The 19,348-nt window shown below is 33.8% G+C and overlaps 2 protein-coding genes across 5 annotated transcripts; both read right to left on the reverse strand.

The window, feature by feature from the left end:
- Positions 1 to 4,052: 4,052 nt before the first annotated feature.
- Positions 4,053 to 7,056, reverse strand: LOC108467204 (uncharacterized). Its single transcript, XM_017767775.2, has 3 exons — positions 6,735 to 7,056; positions 6,221 to 6,636; positions 4,053 to 4,675 (listed from the first exon to the last, which is right to left on the reverse strand). The coding sequence occupies exons 1-3, from the start codon at positions 6,897 to 6,899 to the stop codon at positions 4,234 to 4,236; spliced, it is 1,023 nt and encodes a 340-aa protein (XP_017623264.1). The 5' UTR covers positions 6,900 to 7,056; the 3' UTR covers positions 4,053 to 4,233.
- Positions 7,057 to 8,854: 1,798 nt separating this feature from the next.
- LOC108467197 (uncharacterized) lies at positions 8,855 to 19,154 on the reverse strand. 4 transcript variants are annotated; one of them, XM_017767763.2, is made up of 27 exons: positions 18,773 to 19,154; positions 18,505 to 18,664; positions 18,243 to 18,335; positions 18,063 to 18,168; positions 17,767 to 17,935; positions 17,213 to 17,387; positions 16,591 to 16,719; positions 15,901 to 16,461; positions 14,997 to 15,608; positions 14,794 to 14,862; positions 14,416 to 14,532; positions 14,096 to 14,338; positions 13,957 to 14,004; positions 13,736 to 13,873; positions 12,867 to 13,031; positions 12,695 to 12,757; positions 12,493 to 12,600; positions 12,300 to 12,383; positions 12,158 to 12,205; positions 11,360 to 11,434; positions 11,023 to 11,118; positions 10,785 to 10,865; positions 10,624 to 10,695; positions 10,427 to 10,471; positions 10,259 to 10,342; positions 10,053 to 10,156; positions 8,855 to 9,692 (listed from the first exon to the last, which is right to left on the reverse strand). In XM_017767763.2, the coding sequence occupies exons 1-27, from the start codon at positions 18,985 to 18,987 to the stop codon at positions 9,545 to 9,547; spliced, it is 4,008 nt and encodes a 1,335-aa protein (XP_017623252.1). In that variant the 5' UTR covers positions 18,988 to 19,154; the 3' UTR covers positions 8,855 to 9,544. The 4 variants fall into 4 exon arrangements, 3 of the variants coding, with proteins under 3 accessions (XP_017623252.1, XP_017623251.1, XP_017623253.1); XM_017767762.2 differs by having other exon boundaries at positions 14,997 to 15,614; XM_017767764.2 differs by lacking the exon at positions 18,773 to 19,154 and having other exon boundaries at positions 14,997 to 15,614; positions 18,063 to 18,164; positions 18,505 to 18,644.
- Between the last annotated feature and the right edge of the window lie 194 nt (positions 19,155 to 19,348).

A 19,348-nucleotide genomic window follows, 5' to 3' on the forward strand; every position in this document is an offset into this window, starting at 1 on the left:
ACTCCGATTGAGAGAGTCTGATTGATTTCGGATTAAATTAATTTTGGTTAGTTGAATTTTAAATTATTTTGATCTGTTCCTTTCTATTATGGTAGTTCAATTGTGAAATTTATTTGTTTTTATATTTTCAGAACTAGTATGAAAATTGCGCTTATTATTTCAATCGAGATAGTTTTATTGCATCGGATAGTCATTCTACGAGTTTTATAATTTGAAGAGATTTATTACTCTAAAGAAATTTATTTCAATTTTTAATCCAAAATTATTCTTGTTCCCATGAATATGAATCTATTTTTCTTTTTCTCTCGTAGTCAAACTTCTCATTTATGATCTACATCTTCTAAAATTTTTCTTGAACAAATTACATCATTTCAAGTTAAAATTAGGACAATTATTCGATAAATTGCGTATAAAATTTTATTAACTCTACAAATAAATTAAAGGCGTAACAAGTGTCGTGTTTATATATATATATATATATATATATATATATTTTATGTTGGATGAAATTGATTGTTTGATTTTATTTATTTTGGCGGTGGTAATGATCCCACAGATTGATGGGTGTTGTTGAGTGTTGACAATGAATGTGAATGAGTTTCACGTTTTCCCTCATGGGTTATTAAAATTCTTTATTCATAATTAATGTTTCCGTCATGTGGACTTATTATAATATACAAAAATAGCTTTAGTTGCTTAATTTACTGGAAGTTGAAAATTTGTGTAAGTTTGAATGCTTTATTTTTACTTAGAATAATGATTTGACTTTGATTTAGTATTAGCTCAATTGTTATAGATATTGTTATTAATGTAAAGAAGATGTAGGTTCGAGTATGCTGAATTGTATTATTCTCTTATGTATAAATTAGAAAGGAGTTATAGGTAGTTCTAAACTAGGGCGAAGTTAGAAAATATTTTTAAGGGGAACCGAAATTAAATTTTAATTTATAATTTTTAAATAATTAAATCAAATTTTTATCATTGTTAGAAATGTCAAAATACAATTTTATTTTTATTAATTTAAAATTTAAAAATTTCTAAAAGGTCTAAAAGACTACCAACCTCTCTGGATACGCTATTTGTTCTAAACATTGTGTCTAAAAATCAGATATTATCTTTAAGATTATATATTAAAGTTGGGATATAAATCTATAACATAAAAAATTAAGTCAATTATGTAATAATTAAAAAGGACCAAATTGCCCCTGGATTTTAACCTCAGCTTTTTTCATAGATAGGGACATGGAAATTAAGTGGGCCAATAATTATAAATATAATAATATATGCCTTTAGTGTAGGACACAAGGAAAGTCGTAATCGTACATCCTAACAAACTCCATTAGATGAGCCAAATAATCATAATAATAAGGGTACTAATGTAATTAAATTATTATTAAATTTATATTTTGATCACTTAATTTTAAAAAAAAAATTATAGAATGGTCATTAAATTATTAAAAATTTTCAAATAATTATAATAATAAGGGTACTAAATCATTGATTTATTAAGTTTTTTTTTTTAAAGCTTGATTAGTGAGTTTTAAGTGACAATTCAGTGACTAAGATGGTAGGTCAATACCCATCGATGAGTAGCAAAGCACACCTTAGATCCAAATTAATTTAACGGACAGTATTAGAGATCAGAGAAGAAAGTTATGAGATTTTAGTTCGCAAATTCGTATGTTCCAAACTACTTCATAAAAAAAAAAACTGAACTATAGAAGTGAAGAGAAATGAGAACTTTCGATTGTTGCAGAGGTACAAATAAATAAGGTCATATAATAGCGATTTTAATAGCTCGATGACTTAATGGAACATTTCGAATAATTCAATGACCATTTTATAACTTTTTTAAAGTTGAGTAGTTATCAAAACATAAATTTACTAATAATTTAGTAGTATTGGGTATAGTTTACCTAACAATAATATCAACACTCATATGGTATGAATTTTGGTGCATTTTAAGTAAAATTTTGGGCTCGAGTTTTGTGGATAAAAAAAAACAACGATAAGAGAACATTGCCCCCAATTTAAAAGTTGACTAGACTTGACTCTAGATTTAGTTAAGATCCAATTTAGATTAAATTCTACTATGTATAGCCTCTCACTTTAAATTTCATTTTGATTGTAATTTGTAATGATCTATTAATAGCTAAGAGTTAATTATACCAAATATTTTCAACTATAACCATTATTTTAAATTGGTCCTTAAACTTTAAAAAATCTAATTACATCCTCAAACTATTAAAATTATATGAATTAAGTTCTTCCATTATTAAAAATCAAATTTAATGGCTAGATGAAACAGAAAATCTCATCGGCATTATTTAAAATAAAAATTTTAAATGAGAAAGTTAACAATAAAACTTTTGTAAAAATTTCAAAAACAAGTTTTTTTACAATATCAATTTTCTTCCAAAATTCATTTTAAATTACGCTGCATAAGATCTTACTTGTCATTTAATGATTATATTAACGATTTTAATAATGGAATCCTAATTAATATATCCTCGACAATTTGAAAATATAATTATAACATTTAAATATTTAAAATGAGGATCATGATTTAGAATATAATTATATTTCTTAAAAAATAAAATAAAAAGTAGATATCCTAAAGGCACGTTGCTTTTCCTCAACATAAATCGCCTCGTGATTGAATTCTCTATCACATCGACAGCAAAGCAACTCTTTTTTCAATTTCAAATCCTTTATGTTTATTTGACTCGTTCTCATATCACTATCATACCACGTTTTTTTTATGCTTTCTTAATTCTCTCTCCCCGCCTCTTTCTACAAATTTTGCTATTAATCCCTACATTGTAAGTTACCACTTTAGTCCTCCCCTAGACCCCTACTCTAATTTTATCATTCATCGTTACCAATTTAGTCCTCCCCTAGACCCCTACTCTAATTTTATCATTTATCAGTTTTTACCCTCAAAATTCGAAACTTTAACTTGGCTCAAGGCGTTTAAATCCGTTAAAATAATTTCTAAAATCTTATACGAAAACCACATCAAGAAAAATTACAAACTCAAATATCAAATTATGAAAGCCGAACATAAAAATATATACAAAATTAAACCCACGCTTAAAATATCTGCTCAAAGCCTAACCTACATTTCTTTTGTTCAAACTCACATATTTCGAATGAACTTCGACCTTCAATATAACTCAAATAACATAATTAATCAATTAATTAAAATACGTTAAGTAAACACACAACTTGAATATGACATTAAAATAAAGGGTGAATTACCCAAAAATGCTGATTTTTAACCATATATACCAGATTAGGCAGATTTTAGCAAAATTTACCAAATTAAGTTAATTTTGAAAAAATGCGTCCAGCTGGAGACGCTTTCGTCTTTGACATGGCAAAATAGTTAAATGTTAATGCTTTTTAAATTTTTAATTATTTTTTTAACATATTAGTTCTTTGATTAGATGGTTAGATAGTTACAATTACACCCGAAACTCAAGAATAAAAATACTAACATTTAACCATTTGGCCAAAGCTAAAAGCACGTCCAGCTGGAAGCGTTTTCCTACCATATCCATTGAAAACGCGTCCAACTGAACGCGTTTTCTCAAAATTGACCTAATCAGGTAAATTTGCAAAAACCAGCCAAATCCAGTAATTATGGTTAAAATTCAGCATTTTTGGGTAATTCACCCAAAATAAATAAACCTGACACTCCATTTTTTAACCCACCATATCCAAGTTACCCACGCAATAGAAAATAAATATTTAAAATTTGATCAACATGTTCTAACTATATTCCACTAAATAACATTCAACAACAAAATTGACAGCTAAAAAAAACTTAGATTGATACAATAAAAATGCTATTAGAAGAATGATCAAATTAACCCAAAATGTTATTACCATCATTAGTTACTTGATGATGATGATGATGGGTTAGTCAAACAAAATATGGTTTTGCTAAGTGAGTATTAAACAAAATAATGACCTTAACTTTAAGAACCTGGCTAGTTTCTGCAACATTAAGAACCCAGCAGAGAAAATGAAAAATATATAGAAAGTAATTCATGAACTCCCCTAGGTAATTGTTATTCAGCCCATCCCAGTTCAGCAACACTTGAATTTCTCATTTCCAAGAAAAAAAAATAAAACATATAAAACAGAAACATAAAAGAAAAGGAAAAATGTTAACTTACACAAGTTGGCTGATTGTAGCAATTAGCAAACAAGGGGTACCACCAATTCTTAGGGAGATCCGATTAACCGCTTAATACCGGTTTTCTGCTCTGCTGTAAGCTTGGTAGGGAACTTGATGTTGAATTTGATTCTCAAATTTCCTTTCTTTGAAGGATCTTTAGGAATAGGCATTCCTTCCCCTTTTACAACTTCTTCATATGTTGGACTGATGATGTTGTTGATAGGGACAGTCAGATTCCGTCCATCAAGTGTTGTCAGCTGTGCTGTATAACCAGTTAGAGCTTCCACCAGAGATATCTTCTGAGTTACGATAAGATCATTGCCGTCTCTCTTGAACACACTGTGAGGCTTCTCATCAATGATGAAGACAAGGTCGGAGGGAATAACCCCTCGTTGCTCATTTCCCTTCTCGGGAAAAGTTATTTTTGTGCCTTTTTTCCACCCCGGCTTAATATCAATGGTAAGAATTTCTTCCACTGTAGTAGGTCTCCTGTACCGGGAAAAACAAAAATCAAAATGTTAAGGATGATGTAAACTATTAAACATTTCCTTAACCTACAAATATGGAGTTTCTTTGCGGGGCCACACTGCACATCAGTGTTGTCAAGGCATGCGCCTAGGCATGCCTGTGCCTTGCGCCTTACACAGAAAAAACACCTTAGCCCCTTCCAGGTGAGGCCCATTTGATCAGGCACACACCTTGTGTGCCTGGGCATGCTTTAATTCCTTTTGCTTTTCACTGTTTTCATTTGATATACCTTGTCTAGTACTAGAAAGCTCTATACTTCTCAATATTTGAGAATTCAACAACAAACGATGACCATAAGGAAATCATGAATATTGACCAATAAAAAAATTTGCATGTTTTGTAGATAAACTAGATCACACTTTAGAGTTTACTGTTATATATTAAGCTTCATATATTATATACAAGAACAGACTTGCAAAACTCACACATATACATATTGTGATTTACTTAACTTAGGCTATCTTTTTTCCGCGTGAGGCAATATAAGGGTGCTAGTGCCTGGAAGGCACCTTCCGCCCTCGACAACACTGCTGCACAATATGATTGATCATAGACCATAATTTGACTACTTAATATAAACAGTGCCACTTTAAAAAGTGAACGGTTAAGCTCAATTTTTTTTTTGCATAAACCAAAAAAATGAACACAAACAATATAACTTAAAAAATAGAATCTTCAGTAAACATCAAGAAATCTTCAAAGTTGATCACAATCATATACAAAGAAGCTTCATTATCAATCTAATCCTACTGACAGAGAAGGAAAGGGTAAAACTAAAACCCTTCATCTAGGAGGGAGCATCAAAATAGCAGGAATGTCATTCAAATAACTGCTCGTAAGGAGAAAGAGGATTGAAATGTAAACCAAAACCATTACAAAAAGGAGAAAGAGGATTGAAAAACAAAATCATTTTGCTAAACAAGGAAGACGATTGAATACAAAGAAAGAGTATACCTTGTGGCAATGAAATCTAAATCATCTGAACATTAATACCTCAAATCAGAAAGGAAGGAATTCATATAGTCAATGTAAACTTAAGACCATAAAATCTCAATAATCACAATATTTTCAGTTCAAAACTGTCATGCAAATATGTCATCACGTACGAAACAATCAATAATATGTCATCACGTACGAAACAATCAATCATTTTAAACCATAAGCAATTTAGAACCCCATTATCCAAAAAAATAGCATCATCTTCAGCAAAAAGACAAACTTAGAATATAATCATATGCTGAAACTGTTAATCATTCCTTCTCTTATGCCTAAAAACCATTAAGAGGACTCAGTTAATTTACTAATTTACAATCTACACTAACAACAAGTTGTATTTCAAAACTGAAATTAGATCAACACATGAATCCAGCTGAAACTTTACTATCCAGAATTCCACATGATAAAATCAAGGCAGAAAAAACTAAGCATTACCAATTAATTAGCTTAGCAAAATAAGAATGATAATAGTAATAAGAAAACAAAGAGCTATGAAAATAAAAAAATTACCCGCTACCGTCCATAACATCCCTAGAAATCTTCATCTTCTTGGTAGTCCCTTTATACAAATCTTCCAAGCTACAAGGCAATGGCCGATCAATAGGGGCACCTTTTCGAGGCATAGTGGTAGAACCCTCACCAGCACCACCCCTAAACGAGCCGAATATATCTTCACCAAACATTCCCCTAGGGAACCCAGACGCCCCTGCACGTGGCCCACCCATATCACCCATCCCAAACGGACTAGAAAACCCAAAAAACTCCGAGAAAATATCGTCAGGGTTGCGAGTATTGAACCGGAACATCGTTGGACCACCACTGTCACCGCCTCCAAAACCTCCCGCCCCTGGAGGCGGCATCTGGCCTTTTAACCCTTCTTCTCCGTATTGATCATAAACCGCCCGTTTTTGGGGATCACTCAGAACCTAAAATTAATCGGAAAAGAAGAGCATGCATTTTTGTTTTTAAAAAGAACATATTAAATTTTAACTAAAAAAAAGGACAAAATAACAAAAAAATTTACATCATAAGCTTCAGAGATTTGCTTAAATTTCGCTTCAGCATCTTTCTTGTTGTTAGGGTTCTTATCAGGATGCCACTTCATGGCTAGTTTACGATACGCTTTCTTCAAATCTTCATCTTTTGCATTGCGGTCGACCTGAAGAATCTTGTAATAATCAACACCCATTCTTCAATTTGCCCCCGTTTTTGGCTGCTGCTGCTTGGGGATTTTGTTCTTTTTTTTCTAATTTTTTCTTAATACTACAAACTTTTTCAGCTCCGATCTGAGTCTTCGACCAAAGATAAAATTGCTGAATCGGTCGAGTTAGACTGAGTTCATTATATACCAATGAGAGTTATGGGTTAAATTTAAGGGCTTAGGCCCAAACTGTTTTTTATGGGCTAATACTGTCTTCGGTCCCTGTAGTCTTTAGACTTTTGAAATTTAGTACTCCTGCTTTTAATTTCAGATACACCAAATGTCACCAAACTATTAGTAAAATTAAGTTTTGGTCACTTAACTTCAAAAATTAATAAAATGGTCATTTTATTATTTGAAAATTTTCATTTAAGTCATTAAACTAAACTGATAAATTTTTTTAAAAGTTTAATTAGCGAGCTTCAAGCAATGAATCGACGATCGTTACAATAGATCAATAACCATTGACAAGTAAAAGAACATACTTTAGCTCCAAGTTAATTTGACAGTCAATATCGAATATCAAAAAAAAATTATTTGAATTTTAATTTGTAAATTCATGACATTCAAAGTTGTTTTATGAAAAATTTTGAACTGTAGAAAAGAAGGGAAGGAGTGCTTTTGATTGGTGTAGGCAATACGAAAATAGAAGGCAGAAATTTTAACGGCTCATTGATTTAAATGAAAACTTTCTAACGGTTCAATAAGCATATCGAACTTTTTGACATTTTGTAACCAAATCATAAATTTATTAACAATGTAATAATCTTAGATGTAATTTATCATTCTTTTTAATTTGGTATTCGAGATAACTTTTAATATTTTTACTCGTAGCCCTGAATATTAGAATGCCACGTATGCAAAGTTAAGTTAATAGATTTTTAGTTTTCTGAGAGAATTAAAGGTTCGTTGCTTCCCTGTGTAGCAAAGGAATTTTGTGAAAAAAGGAAGCTAAGCATGCCGTGGTCACTTTGTTTGCCAATTTCATTTTATATTATGTAAGTATCGAAAGCTGTGAAAGATTCAACAGTAGAGGAAGGAAAGAAATGGGCTGATAGATAATTAGGTTCCCCTTGGATTGTTTGTGACTTGTGATTGCATAGTCGTACCGGTTTTTTCATTAAGGTCAGGACACAAGTTTGAGTTAATCTTAGATTTAGATGAATCTAGATAAATTTTAAAATTTTAAAACTATTTTGGATTCAAACCATTTCAGGGTTTAAATATAAATCATTTGAAAGTGATCATGATTGAATATCGAATTTCTTTTTAATTGAATCATTTCAAGCTGGAGACATTGGTTTTATTGTTTGAGTTTGATTCAAATTCTAAGCCATTTCGAATTTAAACTAAAGTTTTATTGTTCGAGTTTGACTCAAATTCTAAGCCATTTCGAATTTAAACTAATGGATTTGATTTTTTTTTTTTTTGAAATTTGAATTTAGACTAATCAAATCTGATTTTGGGTTAAGAACAAAATTGAAAACATCATTTGTGATGAAATCAAATCTAAAGTTGACACCCAACCCTTTCCCTCCTAAAAATTGGCCAAAAAAAATGGCTGCTATTAGACAAAGGAAATTCTAGTGAAATGCAACCTGAGGTAAATCTACCGGACATATATAGCTAACATGCATGTGCTCTATCGATAGTGTTGAACTCTTACTTCAAGTGATCAAAACCAAGCAACATCAAAATAAATAAATATGATTAAAATATGCCATATATCTTTTATATTTTTATTTCTAAAATTTAGTTTCTCTATTTTTCAAATTTCAAAATTCAAGTCTAACTATTATCACTATTAAAATTTTTTATTAGATTCAAGTTAATTACATCATTTTAAATTTCATAACTACTAAGTGAGTTTTTTATTTTTTTTTCAAAAGGTCACCAACAAATTTAAGAAAAAAAAATTAATAGTGTTAACAGTGAGAATTGAATTTTAAAATTGAAAGAGTATAGAGACTGAATTTCTAAAATAAAAATACACGGAATAAATTCTAAATTTTCAAAAAGTACAGGGACTAGACATATTTTAACCAATAAAAAACTACCAGGCATATTATCCCCATATTTAATTTCCCACATCATCACAGAAAGTAAACCCCAACTTAATAGTCATGGATCATGGTTTCAGTAATATAACTTTAAATCAAAAGATAAAAAAGAGTTCAGATTCTGAATTCTACAACTGATGCCAAGAAATACTAAAAGGGAGGGGGGGGGGGAATCTTGATTTGAGAGGACTAAAAGCATATACCTTGAGATGTGTAGATCCTTGCAATGTTACAAACCCTTATGTGCAATACTTTAACTTATCAAAATTGCAATCAATCTTCTTGTACATGTTGACAAGAATTCCCTGAAATTTCTTGAGAAATCAAATAATTTAAATCGAAGGCAGACAGTCTTTCTCTATCAATGGCATATATATTATATGTCATGTGTTAGATATCAAGGGCATGATAAAGAATAGTGACTGCCTTCCATATTTCTATCCCCTTGCCTGAATTGAGTCATGGAAGTTTAGCTTTAGGAGATTCGCGAACCCAACTATCCATGGCAGGCACCATTGTAGCAATCTAACCTTTAATAAGCATATGCTTTAACAAAATTGAGTTTCATACACTTCAGCTAGCACTGGATGACTCTTTCGATTTCTCTGTCACTGCAGCATCCTTCTCGGAGTTGCTTGTATCTCCGGTGTGAGCCTGACTTGTTTGTGCCTGACTGGAGGACTGAGTATCCGGGGCAAGTCCCAAAACTGCCAACACAGACCTGGAAATGGCAAACCCCAAAAAGGAAAAAAGGAGATGGTGATGAGAAAACAAGGGGGGCGTTTATAGAGTATGTGATGAAGTTTATTCTATCCAAAATAATAATAATAAAGGTCAAATTATGGTTTTGATCCCTCTATTATGCTCAGATTTAGTTTCTGTTTCGGTCATCTACTTCTATAATGTCATTAGTTAGTTATTCTAGTTAAAATGTTGAAGTAGATTTTGTAAAAAAAAAAACCTAAAAAATCCATGTCAGCATGATAAGTTGAGATGAGTGTTTTTAAGAAAAACTTGAGCATGGTAAAAGTAGAAAAACCATAGGTTGACCAAAAATAAAAGTTCATCCTTCATGACAAACCTAGGAAGTGAATTTCGGATATTCTGTTGGCTAGCATGAGCAACCAAAGGAGCTTTGAGTGCTGCAGTCCTGTTCAGTGCATTTTCAAGTTGTGGAGGAGGTAGCTGAAAGACAAAAAGGCCGTACATTTACAAAAAGAAAGAACACGCTCATATAGGAAGATCAAAATTGGATTTTCAAATCCGGTTGACAAAAGAAACATGCACCTGAAGCAGCACACTGAAAGATTGAGGCTTTGTCAAGAGCGCACATTTCAAAAATCCTACCCACAACTTTGGGTATTTCCATATCTGAAACAAACCAATAATTTAATAACAATATAAGCATGAACCATAAAGTGAAATGTGTCAGTTTATTGTGATAAAAATACTCACTTGCTTGCTTACAAGACGAGAAAGAATCTCCATTATGAATTCCACCTACAAAATTTAGGGTGATCAAGTCATCAATAAGTCGTGAATATCTTTTCTTATCATGTTAAATTCTTTAAACAGGTTTTATTCTTTTCTTGAGATAAAGAGCAGCCAATGGAAGAAACTATTTAATAATAGAGCAGAAATAAATTCCTTACCAGTGCAGGAAAAGCACCAATGGCTTGTAATACGGTACGCATAAACAACAAAGGAAGAGGAATCTGCTCAACCTATTGGGAAAAACATTCATCATCTATATTCAGACAGAGACAGTAGCAAATTTGGTGATTAAAACATAAAGAAGTGGTATAGTACAGACCAACTGATTTAAGACCTTCGCAAGAACCTGCTGAGTGAATATATGCCGTTGCTCAAAACAAGCATTACATGCATCAGTGACCTGATTGCAGCATGAAAAAATTACAAAATTACAAAATTCCAAGTGTTAGTTTAAAAGAGAAAGAGAAAACATCACGGGGAGAGAAATTCTAGATTAATAAACATGAAAGAAAAACAACACGGGGAGAGAAATTCCAGATTAATAAACATGAAAGAACCTTCTTCAAGGGAATTCCATCCCTTTCAGGATCAATGCCATGGATAGCGATTAATACTTCAGCTGGAGTGAGCACTGGACCAGAGTGAGCAGATCCCTAGGACCAGAGTCTGATTAGCAATGAAACGGAAAATGCAGCAAAAATTAAAGCAGATTATGTGTTTTCCTGAAGCAAAATTTTCAATCAAAATATAACAATCACAATTTCCTTACAACATGATAATATTTCACATGTTCCTTGATATATTCCTTATGACCACCCTACCCCACCGCCAAGTGAATTCAGAAAGAAACAAAGAAAAGGTGCAGCTGTAGTATGCAAGGGGTGAGAATGATACCTGTAGCAAACGGGTAAGCGCAGCTTGGAACTTATCCAGCGGAAGATTTACAAGATGGGGGAAAAGCAGCAAAACCTAGAAAACAAACTGTTAAAATAAAATGCAGCAGAGAAGGCCACACTGACACTAATAAAAAATCAAAACAAGGCATTCAAAGAGCACCTCCTAAACAAGAGGAAGATAGAGAAGCTATTTATTAAGATTGACACCAGGAAATAAACTAAGCAGAAAGTAATAGGAAAAAGCGTGCCAAGCATGAAGCCCAAAAGAGCATCAACAAGCATTTACTTCTCTAAGCAAATTATTCCTACCAAAAGTCAATAAATAAAGCAATCTAGTCAAATCTTTTAATCAAATATGTGGAAGAAAAACAACAGAACCAATGTTGCCGATGCCACTGACAACTGCTACTTGCCACACTGACAATATTATACTAAGTTACTAACCTGCCACTTTCTCATAGATATCATCTTGTGCGAAATGCTAACTCAAAATTTTGAAGTTGATTCCCAATTTAATGAAAGAATACCGGTAAATGACAACCAAAACAAAAGGTTAAGACTTCTTCATGATATCAGTAAGTTGTGATGTATTTGCTCGACATGAAATCTTTTACTGACATTCCTTAGCCCAAACTTTCATCTTTATTTAATATGGCTTGGCCTTTGATTCTAATAAAAAAGGAATTATGTTGTGAGCGTTATGCTTCTGTTTTCTTGAATATCCATCCACAAAGCTTTTTCAACAGTAATGGTCATTACAAAAGGAAAGGAAATTATTCAGAGAATGGAGAACAACCTCATCTCCTTGTAGGAATGGCAATACTGGAACTAGAATTTCAACATCCTGTCACCAATCCAAACCAAACACACCTTAAAAAATATTCTCAAAGCAAATCTGGTTCATGAAAATAAAACAAGAGAGCAAACTTTATTTGTACCTTCAGTTTTGAATCAAATAACTTCTTAATGGTAAATATCAATTCTGCAGAAGGAACTGTCCCTTCTGTCAGTGTCTGCAAAACCTGGCATTTGAGACCGGGTGGACAAAAGGCAAACCAGACCCAGTTAAAAACTCTATAGCTTCAGCTAGGGGATTCAAAAAATTATACAGTTTACGAAACTATAGCAAACCTGCATCAGAAGATTCTCACTTCCACTAGGAGGATCTGAAATAATTTCAAGAAGGTCAGATGACAAGCCCATAGTACGGACTAGTATTGGAATATGACGATGGATTGCCTGCAATACCCATTTAATAAGAAAGAGAACACAGAAAGAACACCAAGGATTTTGATAATTTCTAAAATAAGGTTCCAATATGCATTAACCAAACCTGCTTAACTTCCTTCGACGCACTACTGTAGATAATAAATATTCGGCCAAAAAGAGAGTGCTTCTGTCAAATGAAAATAACAGAAAAATATTAATCCCTTTAGAGGATTATGAAGAAACAAGCACTCAAAATATTATCCACAAGAATCAAGCAATCAAAATAGAAGCAACACCTTTGTACAAAGAGCAAAATACAGAGACATGCACCGCTGAGCCTCAGGGACAGAAGGGGATGACCCACTATGAGATGTTTCTGACTGATGAACATCAGCAGAGATGTCTTTACTACAGGAACTCATTGACGGATGCTCATTTGATGACTTTTCCAAATCAGAGTCCTGTTAAAAGTTACAGACAACTTAAATAAGAAATCCTACAATAGATCCTAACACTATGCATAACATAAGTCACTACATAACTCTGAACAGGCAAGTAAAATTGCACAAACAATAACACAATTTCAATTTAATTTTCAATAACTTCATTACCAACCTCTCAAATAAATGAGCATTTTTTTTCAACCAAGGAATCAGAGGACATAAAGTATATACACAAATGCACACACACAGACACATACATTCCCGGTTTGACATACCCCCACCTCCCATTTTTCCAAAGAAAAGAAACTGGTCAAAGAAGATAGTTAAAGTTTCATGTACTGAAGACCACAATTCACCTCTCCCCTACCTTGCTGCACCTCAAGAAAACAAAACATAAGGAGAAGTAAAAATACAATACACACACATAACAGAGGAAATTCTAAGAAAACAAAAAGCTCATGGCTTTTTCTTGCACCTGGTAATGGTTTCATGCTATACACAGCATACAAGACCACACAAAAATGAATGGGTGTATGCATATATGCTTGAACTGGTATATTCATACATGTGCATCTCTATGAACATATACTCTCATATTTTATCCAGCAGAAAATGATCAAGATATACATCAAGCTATTCCAAATTGAACCAAATAGAAAAGATTCTATGCATAATAAGGTTGGAAATGATGGCATTCAAAACAAAAGGTCCAACATGGTTACCTTATGTGATTCACTGATTAATCCTTCAGCACCTGTTCTTTCTGTAGCATCAACATTTACTACAGAGAGCAGCATTTCCCTTGCAAATTTTTCTATTTGTTGAGCAATAGATTGTAAAGGGTACAGCTTATTTGCTACCTATAAATGAAAGACATCCTCCACTGTAAAATAGATTAGAGCAGGTAACCCCTAATTTCTTCAATAGCATTGTGAACAATTACCAGGCGTATCGCTTTCATTCGGACTTCCTCCAAGTGATGAACAGCACTCTTTAAAAGGTAAGGTGAACATAAAAGTCAAACAATTGATACGCAAAAGAGAGCTTCAATTTAGAAGTATTATCCAAGACAAATTACAAACCTGCAAAGCAATTTTCAAGCACACATCTCGAATGGGAGGTCTCAGTAGAATTAGGCTCCATACGGTGCTGAGGCCTTGAGTAACTCTATCTCCACTTTGTGACTCCTCAGCTTTCTCTGAAATTCCAGGTGAACACAGACACCCTAATAAATTCAAAACTGACTTAGGCAGGCGAGGAGCCTCGCCAAGTAGTTTACTTAAAGATTTGTCTGAAGGCGGAAAAGAGTCCCTAAGAGTTTCAGCCTGCATTGAAAAAATTTTCTCAAAAATATAGGATCTCCGAGGAAGAACAAGATAGTAATAATCAAACAAATACATACGACAGCCAGAAGGAATGTTTCGTATGCAGAAGCAGCAGTTGTACATGAGAGGAAATCACTTTCATCTTCTGCCTTTCCAAATAACCTATAGAGGACACGCAATGTCAACTCATGTCCCTGAAGCCACCAAAAGCCATCATTAGCTAGCATGGAGTTTAGATGAATTTAATGTACAATAAAGCAGACATTTGAAAAATCAGTTTGAAAACAAAAACCAGCAAAACCATGAGCAGATTGGAAAGGTGGAGGTGATATTAGAATATGTCAACAGTCCCAGCAAACTTGTTTCAGCCACAAAGTCATAATTAAAGGAATTTATGTTAAGCCAGCAACTTGAGGCACAAACAAACATGAAATAAGCTGGAAAAATCCAGTTACCTCGTGATTTATATAATCTGACAAAATGTGTTCTCGAAGAACCTTCTGTAGTTCTAACTCTGATGGCAACTGAGAGAAGGAAGGCATAAACATGTTTAGTACAGAATGCCAAAACTAGTAAGACACTCACTACAATAAATATATCACAACCAGATGCTGTCTGCAGAAAGATGGAAACATTCCTGAGAAGTCAGAATTACTACCTCAACCCCCAGGTAAGCAAGCAGAGAAGAACGAACTTGTGAGCCTCCAGCTACTGCTATTTGCTTATATGCCTCAACGATTCGTACAAAAGCCAACTTTTGCACATCATCCTTCTGATCCTCGGAAAGATTGACAACAGGTGCTGACATCTTGGGCAAGACAAAAGGACAGGATGAAACAACAGAAGTCGCTGTTGAGGAAACCATGCTGCTGGAATCAGTAACAGCCGCTTTTGGACTAAGCTCCTCAGACCTATCTATTGAAATTGATGGAAGTACATGCAACGGTGACTTTCCACCAAAACTTGTAGCTTGTTCTTGACTAGCGTCTTCTATATCAGTAGAGACTAATGAGGAAGCAGCTTGAGTATCTGACAGTCCATCATTACGAAAAGAAGAATCCAAACCCGGTATGCCACTTTCAAGATTGCCTGTATCATGGATATCAGATGGAGTAGGTAGATCAATCTTCATTCCAGGCAAAACAATGTTAGACGAAACGGGTAAATCAGTGGCCAAGAGAGCATTTTCATCTTCGCGAGCCATCCCAGCATATGCAACAGCACTATTAGGGTCAGCCACAACATCAACCTCTTCCTCCTCTTCTGTTTTCTGTATCTTCAGCAAAATAAACATGTTGGACCAAAAACAAACAGAAATGCACACATGATAAAGGCAAATTAAAGAAGAGGAAAGTGTCCCTGTCAAATGACTGAACCAACAAAAGAATTTAATCAAGCATTTGTTTATTGGCCCATCTTTGGTATGGTCAAAAACAAGCTTAAGCCCCTAAATCCATCAAAAGTAAACAGGAATTCACTAAAAACCTACTTGCAACTTTGTAAAAATCTATTCCTGACATCACAGTCACATAAAAAACATCTTCTGAAGGAAAAGGTCATACCACTACTTTATTGGGAACTGATTGCTGGGAGTTCAGCATTGAGGCTATCGGCGGGAAAGTACTTGATAGTGAAATGACATCAGCTAAAAATGACGGTGGATACTTGGCTTGAGTGTCACTTCCAACTATGCACATATCCTCCAGCAATTCATCATCAGTGTCAGTGTGAGGATGTGTAGGAGGAAGGTTACACATGTTAGCCATCACTACCTCAGCCAGCAAGTCAGCAGATATGTTTGAAATAAGAATCCCCAAAGATCCCACAGCTTTTTCTCCTTGAGCAACCAAGGCACCGAACATGCCAACAAGTTGCTGGACTGGTCCGGTATCAACATCTACTTTTCTTGTGCTAGATTGAGTTGACGAAATATCACCTTGAGACACAGTTATATTCGTGTTTAATTCTTTTGTTGACTCTTCTGAGACGCTAGGTGTTGCCTTGACACGTTTGCCAGACACCTCATCTTTTTCAGCCAAATCACTACTGTCCTCGGTTCCAGATCTTTTCCTCCCCACATTGCTACCAGCAGCATCATATGCTTTAGTCAAGGGCTTTTCTTCCTGTAAGGTCTCAAACCTATTGTTAAAAGCCCAATCATATGCTTACATGTCGATGTGCTGATAAAAAATGCACAAACCAGCACATGCTATGCCCAAATCATAGAAAACATGAAATAACACCGTAGATACCTTAATAAGCAAAGAATCATCTTTTTCCTCTTCTACACTTCCATTAATTTTATGAACTTGGTTGAGAGCTAGATCTGCCAGTCCTCCAGCTTTCATCTCTTTCAAGGCACCAAGTATACGTTCCCGCCACTATATAAACCAAAAACAAAGTTCATAGAAAAAATGGGCAAGGTACTCAACTTTGGTGTTCATGGATGCTAAGTAACAAAAGTGTAATTATCATGGTACTAAAGATAATGCTATGAAACAACTAAACAAGTACATAATAAGTAATTGTACCATATTTGAAAGCATACTGAGTGGTTTAAAACCAGTATAATGGAATACCCATTCAACTCTCACTATTACCAAAAGTACTAGGCAACTTATGTGAAGGTATATGAAAAACAAGTATCTTCATTGACAAAGTAAAACGTAAAACAGACACACACCGTAGTACAAAGGAAGATGCAACTTATTAATAGATAAGAGTCTAAAAGAGAATTTTTACCAGCAAATAAATACCTTGAAGCACTTGGGCATGTACAAGTAAAATGTAAAAGAAACACTGAAGTAGAAACGGAGATGCAACCTTATTAATTGATAAGAGTCTAAACGAGAATGTTTAGTATAAAATGAATACCGGTGCAGCACTCGGGTGCGTGCATTTCAAGCATGAGAGTAAGGCATTTTTCAAAGCATGATGTGCTCCATAGACATGAACCCCTTTGATAACAAAGCTTGGGGGATCCAAACTGAGCAAAACTGGTAGAATACGTCCATAATATGCAGGCCTTTTCTTTGCAATTGCTGAAAGACTGATATCAAAGACAAAACAGTGGGAAAACAATAAAATAAAAACTGAAATATAACCAAATGTGAAAACCGCAATATGAACTAGGTCAATGTCGTAAATTTAAGTACAGTAAGAGAAAAAGAACTTTTCAAGATACATATTCAAGGATAAGACCACACCAGTAATAATTTTTCCACACGGAACTTCTGATGGAAAATTTTTATACCCGCTAAAATTTTCAATTATCATCTTTATACAAGAATTGAAAATTAGAACAGTTTTACATGGATATCATTTCCTAATTATTGAGATCATACTTGAAGATAGATATTTCATGTATCATAATGAACTGAGTGCAAGGAAATAAGTTGGATCGAAAATCAAGTGAAAGGGCATCATACCTGTTAATAATCACAACAATCACAGAGGTGGTGAGAGATTTTACCGCAGGAAATCTAAGCTGATCAAGCAACAAAACCAAACGTTGGCTAGCTTCAATTGACAAATCCCCAACATTGAGTAAAGGATGGCCCCCCCGAAGCCAAGTTATGTTAAACTCTATAGAGGTACCTGCAAAGTAAATTGAATAGAACATATTTAAATTGTTAAATGCCAGTGAATAACATATTAAAATGACAATATGAGAGTCTTTTCTTCAAGCATTCTAACCTTGATGAGAAAATCTAAATTAAATTACCTTCATTAGGAGGGGGCTCCGGAGAGCCATTAGGGTTAGGAGTATAAAGAAGAATAACCGCTTCAACAAACTTCAGTGCGACCAATCTTATCCCACCACTTCCTGGCTGATTAAAGCTTACAATGAATGAGGCAATGAAGAAACTTCAATCGTCATGAAACAGAAAGAATCAAAAGCTACCTGGAAAGCTATAGAATATATCTTCTCCTTCAACTTTAACATCCATGACCACGATGATTCAAGATCACTGTCCAATTCACTGGAGTAAAGACCCTGAAACAAACATAAATAGCATGTGAATTTCTGGAGGCCTAATTCCTAATGAGAGACATCATTATATCTTAAATGATGCCAAAACAATTGTTTTTAATCTTAAATAGTTAAACCTTAAAAAGCTAGTTTTCACAGTAAGATTCTATAAAAGCAAATAACATAAACAAACCCGAATTGCAATCTTTTCGAGAGTATGGCGAAACAAATCAATGCTGCAAGCAATAGATTGTCGAGCAACAGCAGGTGTAGCATCCTCCACAACAGTTATCAGAAATGGTGCAATTTCAGCTACAAATTCAAGGTGCTTCACTCCAATTTCACCAATAATCCTACATTTAATTTAAAAAAGCAAAAAAAAAAGGATAAACTCTTAATTATAAGCAATAAAAACAGCTAAGATACTACATATTGAGATAGAGATTTCAGAGGAAGCGTACTCGGTAGCAAACTTGCGAACCGGACCAGACGGATCAGAGTAAAGGTCGAAGATACGAGGAAGGAACTCGGACAAATCAGCAGCGTCTTCCTCCAATAAATCATGCTTTAGTTGACGACAAAGCTCTAGCTTGGAACCTAAGTCAATGGCGAACTTCACTGAGCTGGATAAACTCGCGAGCTTTTCTCTCGAAACCGGATTCATGATCCCTACCATTGCCTAGAACAGCCGAAAAACCGTAAATTTTTAATTTTATTTCATGAACGATTCTTCTTTTTTTATGTTTATTGAAATGGGGAAGAGGGATCGGAGAAATTTAGGCGCTTAGGGTTCAATTTTTGTACTTTCCAGTTTCTATTGCCCTTTAACGGTATTTTTCATTTTCTTTTAAAATCCAAAATATTCTTTTTCCTTGTAATTTAATCCAAAACTTATCCCAAAAAAAACCAATATAACTAAATTAATAGAAAATTTATGTTTTTTCTTCTTCTTTCTTTAATTTATATTTTTTTCTCTTTATCTTCGACACAGATCGTCTAATCGATTTAGATTTAGGCTTAGTTTGGACGGACGATTG

This window comes from Gossypium arboreum, chromosome 2 (assembly GCF_025698485.1).
Source record: "Gossypium arboreum isolate Shixiya-1 chromosome 2, ASM2569848v2, whole genome shotgun sequence".
NCBI classification, from domain to species: Eukaryota; Viridiplantae; Streptophyta; class Magnoliopsida; order Malvales; family Malvaceae; genus Gossypium; species Gossypium arboreum.